The sequence below is a fragment of the Marmota flaviventris genome, chromosome 11 (assembly GCF_047511675.1).
Source record: "Marmota flaviventris isolate mMarFla1 chromosome 11, mMarFla1.hap1, whole genome shotgun sequence".
In the NCBI taxonomy this organism is placed as follows: domain Eukaryota; kingdom Metazoa; phylum Chordata; class Mammalia; order Rodentia; family Sciuridae; genus Marmota; species Marmota flaviventris.
Window position 1 is genome coordinate 102559304 of NC_092508.1, and position 18649 is coordinate 102577952.

General features: G+C 38.4%; 1 protein-coding gene across 1 annotated transcript in view; it reads left to right on the forward strand.

The window, feature by feature from the left end:
• Positions 1-18649, forward strand: part of Clasp1 (cytoplasmic linker associated protein 1) — a 271969-nt gene that overhangs the window by 99879 nt on the left and 153441 nt on the right. Inside the window, exon 7 of the mRNA XM_071619271.1 lies at positions 3747-3844. Within this exon, the coding sequence (XP_071475372.1) occupies positions 3747-3844 (98 nt within the window). The remainder of the gene's footprint in view (positions 1-3746; positions 3845-18649) is intronic.

Below are 18649 nucleotides of genomic sequence, written 5' to 3' on the forward strand. Positions count from 1 at the left end.
TGGTGCACTCCTGTGGTACCCTTTTGCCCAGGCAGCTGGCTTTGGGGCTGTGCTCATGTCCAGGAGGATGGAGGTTGGGGGAGATTTAGATTCTCAGCAACTTTTACATGCTGCCTTTCTGTCCCACTACCCCAGCCGTCAAGCCCTCTGAGTGTTTTTTTTTTTTTTCCCCCTAATGTTGACATCCGTGTTGGGATGCAGTGTGCTTAAAGGAGAACACAGGCTTGCACTCAGTTGGCAGTTCTGCTTCCATTCTGGGGCAGGGGTTCACCTCTCCAGCCTTCACTCCCTCTTGGGTGTCTAGGAAACGGGACCCCTTTGAGGATGGAAGGAAGGAACACCGTGGCATCCACGGGAAACCCTAGATAACTTTATAGATAAAGTGTTCAACTTGTGCTTGGCAGGTAGTGCTTCATATATGGCACCTTTCACAGCCTGAATATCCTGAGGCTGGGGGCTCCTTTCTGTGGTGGGCCTGACGGGTAAGCAGGTAGAGGCAGTGTGAGACCTGTGCATTCGTGAGCAACCATGCTTTCTTCCTTCTCTACTGAACTGCTCTCATTTAACCTTCCCTTCCCACTTAGAGTATTGAACCTTGTAGGACCAAAGAGAATCTGCTCATCTGCATTTCTTCAGTAAAGCCTGGTTTAGACCCTGGAGCTTTCTAAGTCTGAGGAATGGTTATTTTAGAGGCCAACAATGTTTGTTTAAAAGATGTAGAGAATGATCATCATTGTGTTTAGTGCATCAGATACAGAAATTGTAGGTCAAAAACTGGCGCAAGATCTGATTGCATGCAGATTGTTATATATATGTGTGTGAGTGTGTGTGTGTTTGCAGAATGTTTTAATTTTACCTGCAGAGATTTTAGATGAGTGTGCAGGCAGACACATTTTTCTGACTTTTCTTGAAAGTGTACAAGGTGTGGCAGAGCCATGCCTACATCATCCCATGGTGGGGTGATGGAGACCTGTGTGCCTGAGTCTGCCTTCCCTCTTCTAGCAGCTAGAAGGGTCCCCTGCCAGTGCCACATCACTACTACCTGCAGCTTGTCCTACTCATTCATCATTCACCACTTGTCTGTGTGAGCAGTAAGCACTCAAGTATTTGTTGAGTGAATCCATTCTTTTATCTCTCAAAGCAACCCTCAATTAATAGAGGAGGAAGCAGACTACAGGAGTTCAGTATTACCTCTAAGGTCATGCAGCTTCTGGTGGCCATGTCAGTCTTTAGGTCTACATTGACTTCAAAGCTACTAATTCCACTAAGTGTCTTTAACTGTTTATGGCTTACACTTTGTAAGTAACTGGTACGGGTTGCTTTTTAAGGAGACCAGCCGATGTGACGAGCAGATGGCATCACTAGAAAGTGAGCAGAGATGGTGCTCTTACTCCTCGTTGCCAAGACACAGTGTCATGAACTACTTTTGTAGTGTTTGCCTATTGCTATGTGAAAATGTTTCCTAGCATTAGAGATTGTGTTTTTGTTTTTGTTTTAACAACATAAACTGATAATCTGTGTGAGTAAATTTCTGGACTGCCGTGATGAAACAACATAGACTAGCTGGGGTTTAACCAGCAGACATTCATTTTCTCTCAGTTCTGGAGACTGGAAGTCTGAGGCCAGGGTGCCACTGTGGCAGGACTCTATTCCTGGGCTTCAAATGGCCACCTTCTCTCTCTGCTGCTTCTTTCTATGTCTTTTATGAGGTTAATCATCTTTTCATTTCAGGGCCCCACCTTTATGACCTCATTTAACCTCTGTTCTCCTAAGAGGCCTTATTTCTACATAACAGTAACATTGGGTGTTAGGTCTCCAACATTTGGATTTTGATGGACACAAATCAGTTTATAGAGTAAGGTTTTGGGGGACAAGATAATATAACCTAAATGTGTTTATATGCACAACGGAGTATTAATCAGCCATAAAGAAGTATGAAATTTTGGCATTTCATACTAAATGGATGGAACTGGAGACTATCATGCTAAGTGAAATAAGTAAGTGCTAAAAACCAAAGGCCAGATGTTCTCTCTGATAAGTGGATGCTAACACACAATAAGGGGTGAAATAGAGGAATAGAAGTTCATTGGATTAGACAAAGGGGAATAAAGGGAAGGGAGGGGAATGGGAAAAGGAACATAGTAGAATGAATCAGACATAACTTTCCTATGTTCATAGATGAATACATGACCAGTGAAACTCCATGTGACATACAATTACAAGAATGGGATCCTAATTAGAATAAGTTATATTCCATGTATGTATAATATGTCAAAATACATTCTACTGTCATGCACATCTAAAAATAACAAATTTTTAAAAAGATGATAAAGCTGAGGATTTGGCTTTTCCACGGGGGGCGGGGAGGGGGAATTATGAATAAAGTTACCTGTCATATGACACTATTAAATCACAGGGTAGCCTGCAGTATCCAGACCATAAATTATTTCTATTCCTATCCTACCTGTTTCCTTCACTCCAGTACTTTGATTTCATTGCTTGGGACCAAATGTAAAATCATGTTTCTCCCCCATCTTTGCCTACCTATTTATTACACTGCTCCCCCCAGCTACCCCCTCTTTTTATTTGTACACACATACATGCATTTGCACTCATAACTTTTTTTTAGTGAACCATTTAAAAGTAATATGCAGATGTTACTTTTTGATGGACACAAATCTGTTCATAGAGTAAGGTTTTGGGCGACAAGATAGTATAGCCTAAACATATTTATATGCACAATGGAGTATTAATCAGCCATAAAGAAGTATGAAATTATGGCATTTTATACTAAAAAAATTGTTTTAACTCCTAGAAACCTCAGTATGTATCATTCCGTAGCAAGGATATTTTCTTACTCAATCCTATGTCATTTTTGTACCTAAGAAATTTAATATTGTACAGTATAGTATTGTTTATTTTACAGTCTACATTCAAATTTCTTCAAGGGAACTGGGGTGGGGGTGGGGATCTACCCTGTCTCTCCATCCTGATTTTGTGCTGCTGTCTTGGTTCCTCTTTCTCTCTGGCTAGATTGAAGTACTTGCCCTTCCTGAAGCACGTGCTGTGCATCCCTGCTTTTCTGCCTTAGCACAGGTGGGATCTTGTTTAAAACCTTGCACCTGTCTCCTTCCAACTGGACCTGGTGACATCCTTTCCTTCCAAGCACATTTTTAGGTGCCCCTCTCTTCCATATAGCATATCTTGAAATGCCCCGATGTGACTGCACCCTCCTTTCTACTGTGCTCTTTGTGCTGTTGAATAATGTTTATTGCATCCTGTATTAAATGTAGAGCTTAGGAATTTTTCCTCCCTCTCCTCTTTAGGACTTTGAGCTCCTTGAATATGGGGTCTGTGCAACCTGTACTCTCCATTTTTTGTAGGTCATTAAGTAACATTTACTCAACTTAAATTCAGAGTATTTTGCATGATGTTTTTGTTTTCAAATAATTCATGGAAAGATGACCTAAAAATTGTGTTTTCCTGACATCATCCTAAAGAATGGAAAGAATTAAGGATATAGACTTTTAGCACATATGTAGGGGTGGGGAACCTGTGCATTTTCTACACTTTGGGATGGTGTCTCTAGGAAGGAAAATTGTCAAACGAGACTTTAATCCAGGGCGTATAAGGGATTGTATTTAGTTGTGCAGATAAGTTGGGGTGGTGTGTGGCCTGTTGTGACCCAGCAGGAAGTGCTGGGGAGTGACACACAGCAGCTATAAGGTCTCTTCTTTTCCATCTAGGTTCGAGATGCAGCAATAAACAGCTTAGTGGAAATTTACAGACATGTAGGAGAACGTGTGAGGGCAGATCTCAGTAAAAAAGGATTGCCACAGTCCCGGTGAGTTCAAACTTTTTCCTTTTTTTCTACCCACCCTGCTCTTTCTAGGTACCATCTTTTTGCAGTACTGTTTTTGATGTGGTAATTTTATTCAAAGAATGCTTGGTTTGAGGGTTGGTGGTTAGATATCTTGACTGAATCGTACATAAGGTTCCCCTCCTATTCTACTCTCTCAAATGAGACTTTCTCCTTTAGACATCTGACCCATTCCTATGCCGCATACTGATTTTAGAAGCACCTTTAAAAAGTGATTGGTGTTAACACCCAGTACTCTTCCAGTTTCTGTGGTTCTGCATCTTGTGTGTACATAGCACAAGGTATGGTAGGTGCTTGGGATATATTTATTTGAATTAATAAAGACTTTCCCGAATGTATCTGGCTAGCAATAACATAGTGTTTTTGGAAAATATCTTCAAAATGTTAGCTTTCTATTCAGTCAATGTGTGGAAGCTAATGCAAGGAACCAGTGTCTTGTCATATCTAAGATGACTTGAATCCACAAATAGTTCTTTGTTATAATGAAAATAAAGTAATATAACAATTGTATATTTATCATTTCAACTGTGAAGGAGAAAGATGGCACCAAATCAATTCTAAACCTTTACCCCATGCTGTTCCTTTAAGGAAGAAAGTAATGGGAAATTGCTGGGAGATCAGAATGGGAGTGCGGTTGTGGAGCAGCTTGTTTGAGACTTTCCTTGTGTCCATCAGAACAGCAAGGTCCCAGAGGCGCAAAATGACTTTCGAAAGATTACATGGCCAATAAGAGTTGTAGCCAGGATTCATATCCTGTTCTTTTCGCTTACCTTTTAACTTTTTCTATTCTGTTTTATGTAAGAGTTTATAGAGTACTGGGCATCTGGATATGGAATGAAATGCTGAAATAGTATATAAGAGTCACCTGTCTTATTTTAGAGGAGTCACCTGTCTTATTTTAGAGGAGTCACCTGTCTTATTTTTTTGGTGCCAGGGATGGAACCCAGGGACACTTTAAAACACTGACCCACATTATTTTTGAGACAGAGTCTCCATGAATTGCCCAGGCTAGCCCAAACTTGTGGTCCTCCCTCCTTAGTCTCCCAAGTTGCCAGGATTATAGGCATGCACCACCACGCCTGGATGTTACACATTGTGGGTTTTGTGTTACATACAAGATAATTAGATGGAACTAAAACTGTTCATGTTTTTAACAAAAAATGATCAGTGAGGACAGAATTATAGGTTGAGCATCCCTAATCTGAAAATCCAAAGTCTGAAATGCTATGAGTTCTAAAACTTGAGAGTCCTTCTCAACTGGTAAAGTTGATATTTCCAAATCCAAACAACAGACCTTTGAAGCACTTCTAGTCTTAAGCATTTCATATAAGATACATCTGATGTATGTGCTCTGGTGTCTGAATATGCATGTGGTGAGAACACTGAAGGGGAAGAACTTAAAGACACGACATTGAGGATCTCTTAGGGAAAGCTGAAAGGTGCAGATGAACTGGGAGGGGCGGCCTTGAGGGGGGAGAAGGCTTTTTAAAGATAAGGTCACCATTGTCACTGGGATAACTGCCTTGAACAGTGAAATTTTTTTCTCCCAGGGATGGTCTCTTGTTGCTGTGTGGCTTCCTGAGGCCTGAAGCCCTGAATCTATACCATCTTACAGAGTTTCTGTCTTACAGAGTGGCTTCTATACATTGTTGGAAGGTAGCAAGTGGGTCAGGGGGGAAAACCATGTGAAACTGAGATCTTGGGGAAATGAGGGCAGAGAGGAGTTAACAAAGCAGGCCTGAGACTGCTGTCCTCAGCAAGGCCTGCTTACAAGTCTGGCTCCAGGCTGGTGTGCAGAAACAGTGGATTTGGCGAAGGTTTCCGCCATTGCCAGAGTGGAATCAGAGAGCATCACTGTGTCCAACCTGCAATATACCATGATTTATGTTGCACACCTGATTTCCCTTGGGGAGTCTGGCATCTCAGCGAGCGCTTAACTGTGTCTGCATCTCAGCCTGCAGTAAGCCTCCCGAGTGCTGAGTCTCTAAGGAGCTTTCCCAGTGGACAGTTTTTTACTCAGCTGTCACAGCTCAGGACTGGGTGAATTAACGCCCTGCGCTACTCCCCAGGAGAGACTTAGGAGGCCACACGGGTCTCCTCTGGTCTTTACCCCAGACACCTTTTCTCTTGTTGGTTGTGCTGTGTCCTTTTGTTGTATTAATTATTTTGTTGTATTAATTTTGCTGTATGACTGTGCTGAGTCCGGTGAGTCTTCCCAGCGAGCTATTAGACTTTGGGTGGTCTTGGAGCCCCTAATACTGGGTGACTCAGGTAAGGCCCCACAGGGGTTGATGCCAGAGCTGGAGTTGAAGCTGCCTTTCCCAGCCTTCTAGTCACACGTGTCACCTGATCTTTGACTTAGCTTTCTCTTTTCTAAACGTTGATAAAGAATTTGCAAAGTGGCTTGGACCTCTGGATAGGAATGAAGGTGTCAGCTCTCTCATTAGTGCCCAACTTCTAAAAATTGTGGACCAGGGTCTGGGAATGCAGTTTACTGGTGGAGTACTTGCCTATAAGAGTGAGGCCCCGGGTTCAGTCCCCACCATCCCTCCCCACACGGGCTGGGAGAGAAGCTGAGCATAGAGCAGTTACCTAGTATATGTGGGGCTTGGGGTTCAATCCCCAGCATCGCCAAAATAAATAAATAAATAAACAAAATAAAACCACCAGAATGAAGTGGGTAGGCCAAGGGAAATGGACCACACAAGCTTCTGGAGAACGAGGGTGTTTTTTTTAGAAACTGTTCTCTAGTGAAAGAAGCTAAAACTTCATGTTTCTTTATATTTATTATACAAGATGCAGCATTCTGAGTGTCAGGGATCTGGTTACCACCTGAATTCATTGGGGATATTCCCAAGTGGAATGGAGCTTTTAAGGCATTGTACTGCTGTTACTTGGGAAGTCTAATCTCTGCTGTATTGGCTCCATGTGGCTGACTGCATGTCTTGAATAGTCTAGATTTTGCTTACCTTGTTATGGATTTTGTTGTTATTTTGGGAGCTTGGTAAGTTATTCAGTTTAGCAAGATTCCAAAGGACTAATACTGTAGAATTTTTTAATGCTTTCCAAAATTTGGATTTAGTCCTAGAATGAAAATGTTGTCCTCTTCAAGAGTTTATTCACTGTCAAAGAAGAATAAGATTAATTATATTGCTAAAAAATACATAGTGAACATGTTTTTATATTAGATAGATAACTTAAATAATAAGAGTAGTAATCTCATTTGAGCAGTAGTTTTTATTGTCCATTTTTGCTTATTAGTTGGGAAAAGAGACTTGTACATTAAGCAGTTTTACTTTGCAGGAGAGCTGGAAAATAGGATTTAATTTACTTGTCATCTTGCAATTAAAATCATATTGAGATAATCAGATAGAACTAGTTAATAAAATCTTCCTGTTAGAGTATCTCTCTACCCACATGGTCTCTCAGCTCTGAATTCTAAAACTTGGAGACTCCTTAAGTGGTAAAGTCCATGCAGATATTTCCAAAGAGTTGAGCTGTTAACTTGAATTGGTAGTGTGTCTGATAATTTTTATATTGTTTTACATGTATTAATTTTTACAGTTCATATGTGTGTTATGTTTAGAAAGTAAGTATATAATTTTAGCTAAATATGATGTCATTCAGTTGTCTGATCTTTTGTAAAGCATACCTGAAAACTTAGTAAAATTTAGATCACCTGTAACTCCTCGTGACTTTCAAAGTCATGTGCTTTCCAGAACGTTATGACATTTACTGTCACCCCAAAGACCTTCCAGAATGTTATTTCAGTCAATATGGTATATTTTAGTTTGTGAAGCTTTGGAAAAAAGCCAGATCACTGATGTTACATTTCTTTTGGGATAGTCATTTGGGAACCAAAATCCTAAAACTTCAGTGGCTGAAACTTGAGGATGATTTAACTTCTCAAGAGCAGATACATGTTGTCTGGTGCATTGTGATACTTAACCTTTTGGGCATACATTTTTTTAAAATATTTTTTTAGTTTTACATGGGCTCAATATCTTTATTTTGTTTATTTATTTTTATGTGGTGCTGAGGATCGAACCCAGGGTCTCACACGCTAGAGGCGAGTGCTCTACCACTGAGCCACAATCCCAGCCCCTTGAATGTGCATTTTTTAATAATATATTTTTAGTTATAGATGGCCACAATACCTTTATTTTATTTTTTTATGTGGTACTGAGGATCGAACCCAGTGCCTCACGTGTGCTAGCAAGGGCTCTGCTACTCAGCCCCAGCCCCAGCCCCTGAAACTACATTTTTGAATGGCTCTCCTACTATTCACTTGGGTCTCTCTCAACCTACTTGAAAGTTTTACTTATTATTACTTAATGATTGCGTGGAAAGGGAAAATTGGAATTTTTTTTTTTTTTTCTTTTTGACTTGCTAAAGCTTTAGTGTTAGAGAGGACTCATGGCAAAAGCAGATGAGAAACTGCACTGGACATCCCCTCTCATTTTTAATTTCATTTTTTTTGTCAACAACAAAAAAAGATTTACAAACACATATTTTAAAAAACTCAATACCTTACACCCTGTGCCATTTTTTTATTCTCAGAAGCCTACATTGTCAACGGTTTTCATTGAGCCTTTTGTTATTTACTGCTTTGTGTCCTATTAATATTTATATGTTGTTATGAAATATATATATGTGTGTGTGTGTATATATATGTGTGTGTGTATATGTATGTATGTGTGTGTGTGTATATTATATATATATATATGTACACACATATATATATACACATGCCCATTGAGCTTGCAATCCTCCTGCCTCAGCCTCAGTCACTGTGATTATAGGTGTGCACTACCTTGCTTGGCTCCTATTCTAGTTTTGAGGTCTTTTTTTTGTTCGAATATTTTCCTCTTTTGTAGGATCATTTTTTTCCCTAATAAGAGCTTTCTTGAAATATACCATTATTCTCTCCCTTTCAAGGTTTACAATTCAGTGATTTTTAGTACATTCTCAAAGTTGTGTAATCCTTACTATTCTCTAGTTTTGATGTTTTAGCCCAGTGTGTGGTAGCACATGCCTGCAATCCCAGCAACCCTGGAGGCTACAGAAGTTTTCAAATTTGAGGCCAGCTCTGCAACTTAGCATTGGTCTGTCTCAAAATAAAAATTAAAAGGGACTGAATACGTGGCTCAGTGGTAGAATTCCCCTGTGCTCAATCCCCAGTACTGAAAAAAAATTTTTTTTCATTGCCCCATAAAGATACCCCATGCCCATTAGCAGTCATTCTTCATCCTGTCCTCTTCCCCAGCTCCTCCCAGTCATGTCTCTACTTTTTATTTCTGTGTAAATATTTATTTTTGAACATTTTGTACAAATTAAATCATGTAAAATGTGGCTTTTGTGACTGCCTTCTTTCATTTACCATAATGTTTTTGAGGCTCATCAGTGTTGCATGAAGTATTAGAATTTCTCTGCTTTTTAAGGCTGAATAATACTCCTTCATATTTATATACCTCATTTTGTCTGTTCATCCATTGATGGACATTTGTGTTACCCCTACTTTTTGGCTATTGTGAATAATGCTATTGTGAATATAGGTGTGTAGTGTTTCTTTAAGACCCTGCTTTCAATTCTTTTGGTTACATACCCATAAGTAGGGTTGCCGGATCATATATTAATTTTTTTGACAGACTGTCTTCTACAGCAGCTGCACCATTATATATTCTATTAGCAATGTGCAGGGTTCCAGTTTCTCTACGTTATTTGGTATTGTCTGTGTGTGTACGTATATATCATCATCATCATCATCATTATTTTCTGTTAATCATCCCAGTGGTTGTCTCATTGTGGTTTTGATCCTGTTAGAATTTTAGTGGAATCTTTTTTGAAAATCACTTGACCGTAATCATAATGATTTCTTTCTAGACCCTGGATTCTATTCCATTGATCTATACCCCCCATCCTTATACCACAATCTCTGACTCAATTTTAATAGCTTTCATAGTAAATTTTGAAATACCAGATTTGTTTTGGCTCTTCTGGATCACTTGAATTTCTGTAAGAGTTTTTGGACTAACTTATCAATTTGCAAAAGAATAAAGTTGGAATTTTAATAGAAATTATTTTGAATCTGTAAATGAGTTTAGAAATTATTGGTTTATTTCCTTTTTTAAGAAAAATATTTTTTCAGTTGTTGATGGATCTTAATTTTTATTTTTATGTGGTGCCTAAGGATTGAACCCAGTGCCTCACACATGCTGGGCAAGCGCTCTACCATTGAGCCACAGCCCCAACCTGAATATTGTTTCTTTTTTTTTTTTTTTTTAATTTTTTATTGTTGGCTGTTCAAAACATTACATAGTTCTTGATATATCATATTTCACAATTTGATTCAAGTGGGTTATGAGCTCCCATTTTTACCCCATATACAGATTGCAGAATCACATCAGTTACACATCCATTGATTTACATATTGCCATACTAGTGTCTGTTGTATTCTGCTGCCTTTCCTATCCTCTACTATCACCCCTCCCCTCCCCTCCCCTCCCCTCTTCTCTCTCTGCCCCCTCTACTGACATTCGTTTGTCCCCCTTGTATTATTTTTCCCCTTCCCCTCACTTCCTCTTGTATGTACTTTTGTATAACTCTGAGGGTCTCCTTCCGTTTCCATGCATTTTCCCTTCTCTCTCCCTTTCCCTCCCACCTCTCATCCCTGTTTAATGTTAATCTTCTTCTCATGCTCTTCGACCCTACTCTGTTCTTAGTTACTCTCCTTATATCAAAGAATGAATATTGTTTCTTAATGTTTGGTCTTCCCATCCACAGATGTGGAATGCGTTTTCACTTTTTAAGGTTTTCATTAATTTCAACAGATGCTCTGTAGTTGTCAGTGTGCACTTCTTTGTAAAATTCATTCCTAGAATTTTATTTTTTTGATGCTAATGTGAGTAGACCCTTTTTCTTAATTTGAATTTCATGTGGTTCATTACTAATATAGAGCAAAACAATTGATTCTTATATTGATCTTAAATTCTGCAACTTTTGTGAACTTCCATATTCTAGTGATTTTTGTTGTGAATTGTTTAAACTTTTTTATATACAAGATGACATCATCTGCCAATAGAAATAATTTTACTTGTTCCTTTCCAATATGGCAGCCTTTTACTTCTTTCTTTCATAAAAGCCCTGGCTAGAACCTCCACAATAATGTTGAATAAGTGGTGAGAATGAACATCTTTGTTCTGTCCTTGGTCTTAGAAAGCTTTTAGTTATTCACAATTAATTGTAATATTAGCCATGGGTAGTTTTTGTTTGTTTTGTGTACATATATACCTTTATGAGATTGAGGAAGTTGTTTCTTATTCCTAGTTTGTTGTTGAGAGGGAAAGAGAGACAGAGAGCATTTTGGGTATAGCCAGAGTTTTTCTGTATTTGTTGAGAATTGTGGCTTTTGTTTTTTATTATACTGACATATGATGTTACATTTCTTGTTTTTCACATGTTGAACCAACCTTGCATTTTTGTTGATTTTATATATATATATATATAATATTTTTATATAGAGAATATTTATAAGGAATATTTTTCTTCTTTTGGGGGGTGTGTGGAGGGGATTGAATCTAGGGATGCTGAACCACTGGGCCAAATCCCGGCCCCTTTTGTTTTTGTTTTGAGTCAGGGTTTTGTTAAGCTGCTTAGTTCTTTTTCTTTTCATGTGATGTATTTTTCTGCTTTTCTTGTTACTCTAATACTACCTTATAGAATGAATCCTCTGTGTGTGTGTGTGTGTATGTATTTTGTATTTTTTTTTTAAATTTTTTTTTTTTAGTTTTCGGTGGATACAACATCTTTATTTTATTTTTATGTGGTGCTGAGGATCGAACTCAGCGCCCCATGCATGCCAGGCGAGTACGCTACCGCTTGAGCCACATCCCCAGCCCCTATGTATTTTGTATTTTAAATTTTAATTAATAGATTTTTAGTGTAGTTTTAGGTTTACAGAAGATTTAGAAAATAGAGAAAGTTCTTTTATGCATCTCCTCCCACATCCACAGTTTCTTCTATCATCTTCTTAAAAATAGTTTGTAAATAAAATTCAAAAAAAGGCTAGGGATGTCGCTCAGTGGTTGAGTGCCCCTGAGCTCAATCCCTGGTTACTCACCCCACACCCAACACACACACACACACACACACACAAAAGTTTGTGAAGGATTGGTGTGTGTCTGCCTAGGAAATTCTTCCTTTTATCTTGGTTACCTAATTTTGAACATATAATTCTTCCTAGTATTCCCTTATAATCATTATTTTCGTAGGTCAATAGTGATAAATTCATTAATTTGAGTTTTCTTTCTTTCTTTTTTTGGGTAGGATAGGTAAAGGTTTATCAATTTGGTTATTCACCCCCCCCCCCCCCCCAAAAAAAAAAGGAATGAACTTTTGGCTAAGTTTGGCTAACTTAAGTTTTTTTCCTACTGTTTACTAGTTTACATTTTATTCTAATCTGTATTGTTTCTTTCTTTTGGCTTCATTTGATTTGTTTTTATTTTTACAATTTAAATTTTTAAATGTTTTTATTTTTATAAAAAAATTTTCTAAGATGAAAAGTGTTATCAATTTGAGATCTCTCTTCTCTTTTAATGTAGGCGTCCTCATTTATAAATTTCTCTCTTGAGGGGCTGAGGTTGTGGCTTAGTGGTAGAGTGCTTGCCTAGCATATGCGGGGCCCTGGGTTCAATCATCAGCACCACATAAAAAGAAATAAACAAAATAAAGGTATTTGTCCATTTACAAATAAAAAAATAAAAAAAATTTGTCTTGAGTACTTAAGCCAAATTTCATTGGTTTGTATATGTTCTGTTTTCATTTTCATTGATTTCTTCAGGATTTTCTAATTTCATTTTTGTTTTTATCTTTTACCCATCTGTCGCTTGGTGTAGTGTTTTATTTAATTTCTACATATTTTTGAGACTTCTAATTCTTTATTGTTATTGATGTGTTTCTCCTTTTCTAGCTATTATCATGCACATTATGTTTTTCTACATTTTGAGAACATGAGAACAGTTTCATAATTATTGCTTTCTGTAGTTTCCTGTTAAGTCATGTAGGATGGCAAGAATTACAAACAGAAATTTTGTATATTTCTTTGAATTTACCTATGTCTTCTTTATTTATATAATTTACTGGTGTTTTTTTAAAAATATTTTTTTAAATTTCCACACATGAATTTGAGCTATTGTATGGTTTCCTTTCATTTCAACCTGAAAGGCGGTCTTTTTTTTGTTCATTTGGGAACATCAAATTCTTCTTGGGTTTTGAAGCAGAGTTTTATTAGCTACATAATTCTTGGTTGACAATATTTTTCAGGTCTTGAAAATATGCACAGCGTGTGGTCCTCCTTTTTTCTTGTGAGAAATTAGATATTCATTTTATTGAATTGCTTGTGCAAGTGGCTTCTCTGTTACTGCCTTGAACATTTTCTTTTGATCTTTTTTGTCAAGTGTCTTTTTTATTATGTGTCTAGGTTTGGATTTCTAAGTTTACCTTGTTTGGAGTTTGTCATAATTCTTGAATATTTAGATTCATGTTTTATATCAACCCTGTGAAGACTTTGGCCACTACTTCTTCGTATGTACGTTTTGTTCCTTTTTCTTTGTCTTCTCTTGGGACTTCCATTATGTGTATATTGGCACATTGCTATTATAAGATGATCTCTTAAGCTGTGTTCATTTTTTCCCCCCTGTTATTTTCTGCTGTTTTTCAGATAACGTAACGTTGGTTGATGTGCCCTCAGTTTTGCTGATGCTTGTCCCAGTTCGGATCTGCTGGGATGCATTTGGAGCTGAGTGGTAGAGCACTTGGCTTAGCATGCTCAGTATCCTGGGTTTAAAACAAAAACAACAAAAAAAGCTGCGATTGAAACACTGTAGTGGACAAATACATCTTTTTTTTTTTTTTCAGTACTGGGAACTGAAGCCAGAGGTGCTTTACTACTGAGCTATATCCCCGAGCCCTTTTTATTTTTTATTTTGAGACAGGGTCTAAGTTGCCCAGAAGGGCCTTGAACTTTGTGATCCTTCTGCCTCAGTCTCCAGGGTAGAATATTTCATTTCAATTACCTACTTTTCATCTCTCGAATTTCTATGTTTTGTAAAAATTTCTTTCTCTGCTTTGATAGTCTCCTTTGGGTGAGACATTGTTCTTATACTTTTAGTTCTTTAGAAACTATTATCTTTAAGTCTTTTAACATACTTATAATTTCATTTCAAGTCTTCATTGAGATAGTACAATACAGATAATTTCTATTGATTAATATTTTCCTGCCTGTGTATGGGCCATATTTTCTTGTTTCTTTAAATGTTCCACAATTTTCTGTTGAAACTGAGCATTTTAAATGGTAGGTTTTAGAACTCTGGAAATCTGATTCTTTCCGCTTTCCTGGGTTTGTTGTTGCTGTTGTTTTTGTTGCTCATTGTTTAAAGACTTTCCTGAACTAATTCTTAAGGCATTTTCTTTGTTCTTTGTGGGCACTGAAGTCTGTGGTTAGCTCAGTGGTTGTCTAATGATTAGACAGGAATTTCCTTAATGCCTTGAGCCAGTGAGTTCCCCAGTCTTTGCTGACTGGCTTTCAGTGTGTGTCGGGGTTTGTGCTCAGTGCTCTGGCAGGTAGTTTATACTTTGCCTTCCCTTTTTTCCTTCATATTCAGCAACGACATCAGCCCGAGTGAGACATTAGTGCCCTCTCAGGTATTTCCTGGGCAGGCACATGTCCTCTCACACAGGCACGACCTCTAGATTCTGGGGAATATGTCATTGCTTTCAGAGTTCCTATGGGCATCTCATTCCCCAGCTTTAAAAGTTTTTTGGACAACTTCTTTGTCCTGATTGTATTGCCTCAGTGCATTGTCATTTTGGGTGATGGTTGCTGACATTTTGATCATGTCCTCAGGAAAAAGAAACTCACCCCAAGGCAGCTCTGAGTCTGGCCAAGTGATGACAAGCCTGTGAATGGGGTTTCTATCATGTATACATTTTGTGTAGGGAGTCACAATTAATATAATAATTGGTCACATGGCAGTCTGAGAGCAGGTGTTTTGGAGAGATCCAGACTTGTTAGCATTTCCTGTGGATGCCAGGTGCCTGGTTTTCAAACCATCACAATTGTGAGCAGTGGGTTTTCTCACTGCCAAGCTGGAGACAGAGCCAGAGTACATACACCCAAACAACAAAAAGCCCACTCTATTACCGAGATCAGGCCCTTTAATTTGAAGAAATGCTCCTTGCATTGTTGCAAGCCTTTGTTCAACCTCTAGAGTTTTGACAACGTTAATTTTTAAAAGCTAGGCTTTTTTTTTTTTAAAGAGAGAGGGGAGAGAGAGAGAGAGAATTTTAATATTTATTTTTTAGTTATTGGCGGACACAACATCTTTGTTTGTATGTGGTGCTGAGGATCGAACCCGGGCCACACGCATGCCAGGCGAGCGCGCTACCGCTTGAGCCACATCCCCAGCCCAACAACGTTAATTTTAAAAGGTTTTTCCAGTGTTCTCTTTACTTCTTTTAAGCAATAGATTTTCAGAGGTCCTTTTTTTGCCATTTTGCAGGGTTCGTTTCCTGTTTGCCTTATGACTGCAATATTTTCTCTCTCTCTTTGGAAAAATCAGTGATATGGTCTTAAAACTTGTGTTTTCCACCAACATCTATCTCTCTGTCGTCCAAGTTGGAATTTTTCAGTATGTGGTTGTTTTGCTCTTTTTCATTTTAAAATCTTTTCTCGGGTATCCTGTAGTCCTTGATACTCATAATTGAGTACCAAGTACTGAAAAGCTTACTAGAAGCTGAGTGTTTGGATGTAGCTTGTTAACTTTGAGATTTTAGTATTTGCTTCTGGTTTAAATTCTAGTTTTGTTTTTTTTCTTTCTTTCTTTTTTGCAGTGCTGGTGCTCAAACCCAGGCCTTGAGCATCTTAAGCAAGTGCTCTACCACTCAGCTATATCCCAATTCAAGAGAATTTTTAAAAATTCATATTTTTTATTATATATTTTTCTAGGAAGAAGTTAAATCTAAGTCTTATAGTAAAAAAAAGACAAAATTGTTTGGATGAAGAATTTACTTATAAAAATTCAAATTCAGAAAAACTAGGGGAAAGTGAATAGTAGTTATTTGTCAAACTAGTAAGAGAGATTCATTGACTCATTTTGAGGGGTGCAAGGGATTGAACCCAGGGCCTCACACATGCTAAGCATGCACTGGCCTCAAGAAATAGATTTTAAATTACATTCCAAAGATTTAAAGTAAAAGAAATATACCTACAAAACACTTAAATAGTGACAAGGCAATAACACCATTGGCCAAAGCCAAAAAGTAGCAGACAGTATCTAAACACACTTTCTGAACTGGAACAGCTGGCTTAATCCTCATCAATAATAGCTACTGGCAATTAACTCCTTCCCAATTCAAATAAGTGATCAATCAAGAGGATAGGAAATTGTTTGCAATGTAGACTATTTATTTTACTCACATCAAATTAATCTACATTTCATCATTCTTATAATGCAATGTCCCCCAATTTTCTTTTTCTATATTCCTGAGGGACACCTACACAAGAATGTAGGTCTAGTTTACAGGTCTAATTGCTCAGTTTACACAGGTGTAATCTTGGTTCTCTGTAGAGCTACTGGGAACCAAATATATACATCCCACTTTACATAATGTTCAAGTGCTACTCCTACTCTTGTGACACATGTTTCAGTGAACACTGTTCATCTACCTCTTCACACTGGAAGAAGCAGTTCCTAAATTTCTCTCCAGTTTCTTTTAGAGGAAAGGTAAGTTCAGGAATACCCTATCTTCCCAGCCAATAGCCTCATTACACTAGTGCCACCATGCTCACCATGTTGTTATGCATGCATTTTTAAAACTATATTCTTTTTAGCTACATAAACACCACGACACACCATGACATTAATCACAAAAGCACGGAACACAATGCACTCCAATTCATTTCCCAGCACTTCCCACCCCACCCACAGCCCACCCCACTCCTCCCCACCCTCCACTCCAGAGATACCTCTTCAATCCATTTAGAGCTTACTTTTTTAAAAATTAGAGTCCTGTGGATACACCCATTGCCAGGACCCACCGTGCCACATTCAAGCATGCACTTCCACTGTCCTTCCCTTTTCCTGTCCTTCCTCCCTTCTCAATCCCCTCATCTGCTCTACTGATCTTTCCTCTATTTTGATGAAATTCCTTCTCCCTTTCTCTCTCTCTCTCTGTTTTTATTTTTACCCCTCCCTTATTTTGGAGAAAATAATAAAAAAAATTCAACCTTTGGAAAAAAAAAAAAAAAAAGAAATACACCTAATGGCTTCAAAGGGTAATGATTATATCCTCATTATCTTTATTTTACTTTTTTTTTTTTTGATGCCGAGGATTGAACCTAGGCACATTTTACCACTGAGTTTTTAAAAATTTGAGATAGGGTCTCACTGAGTTGCTTGGGGTCCTGTTAAGCTGCTGACTTGTCTTAAACTTACAATCCTCCTGCCTCAGCCGCCCAAGTATCTGAGACCATAGGCGTGCTCTGCTGTGCCTGGATTTGAGCTTGTGTGATTCACCCCCTTAGACTTGTGCCTGGTTGCACTTCAGTTCCTGTGCTCAGAGTGGCAGACAAGTGTCAGTATTCTCAAGAAATGTTGTTCCTCTGTCATATTGCCAGGTTACTGCTCTCTTGAGGTGGTGACATTGGTAGGAGACATTTTGGAGGACACTATTGAGTAAAGGGGGGAACTAAAAAAAGAGTGTAGAACTGGAGGGAAGGGCCCTCTTGCCCCAGGAAATTCCGAGTTAAGGTGCAGGTGCCAACCACAGTGCCCTTTTCAGTGATCTCACGCCTGATTTCTGCCACACCTGATTGTGGTTCATGTGGCCACAGTGATTAGATCACACCACTGATAGAGAACCCACACACATGCTATTTATTATTGGGAGTACTCTCCTAGGTATGGAGGAAATACTTGCCCTTTTCTAGTGATTTCAGGGACACCAGGACTAGAGGTATACCTCAGCCTAACTTGAAATCCTGTAGGTGAGCTCATGTCAGAGGGTGTGGCTGTGACAAAATAAAGTCACACCTTAGTTGAGGCATGCCCTAGCAACCTGTATAGTAATAGTATTTATGGGTTTGCCAAGCCATTGGAGATCTTTGTGACTTTAAAAGGGAAGGCAATGGAAACATCTTATGAAATTGATTCTAAGGCATCTTTCTGGATCTTTAGTAAGCACTGGATTTGAATGTGAGTGATACTTTACTCATATCTGGTCCTGGATGGAAACTAGAGTTTTATTTCAGTGTACACTTTGTTAGTGATTGCCTGGAGCAATTTTAGGAAGGATTATAAAGCTATATCTGAGCTTTGATGGAAAGATGACTTGAAAAGATTACGATACCTTCTATGGGAAGAAGGAAAAGCAGTGTATCAGGCTGGTTCATCCCCTTCATTTTAAAAGTTGATCTATAGTTTTGGCTTCCCTGATACTTTGAATTAAAGCTCCAGAGGTTAAGAACCTTATACATTTAGCATTGAGTTAGCTTGGTGCTAGGCACATCATGGATGCTCAGGTGTTGTTGAAGGAATGAACTAAGACCAGAATGTGTGAAATGTCTAAAGTGTTCCAGAGTGAAACAGGGACAGGATTAGGTACCAGCTCTCTAACACCATGATGGGACTCTCCTAAGTGATCATCTTTGGGTACATGGTATAGACACTGAAAGAATACTGCTCCCTTCTCACTCCCCAGGGTGCTTCCATT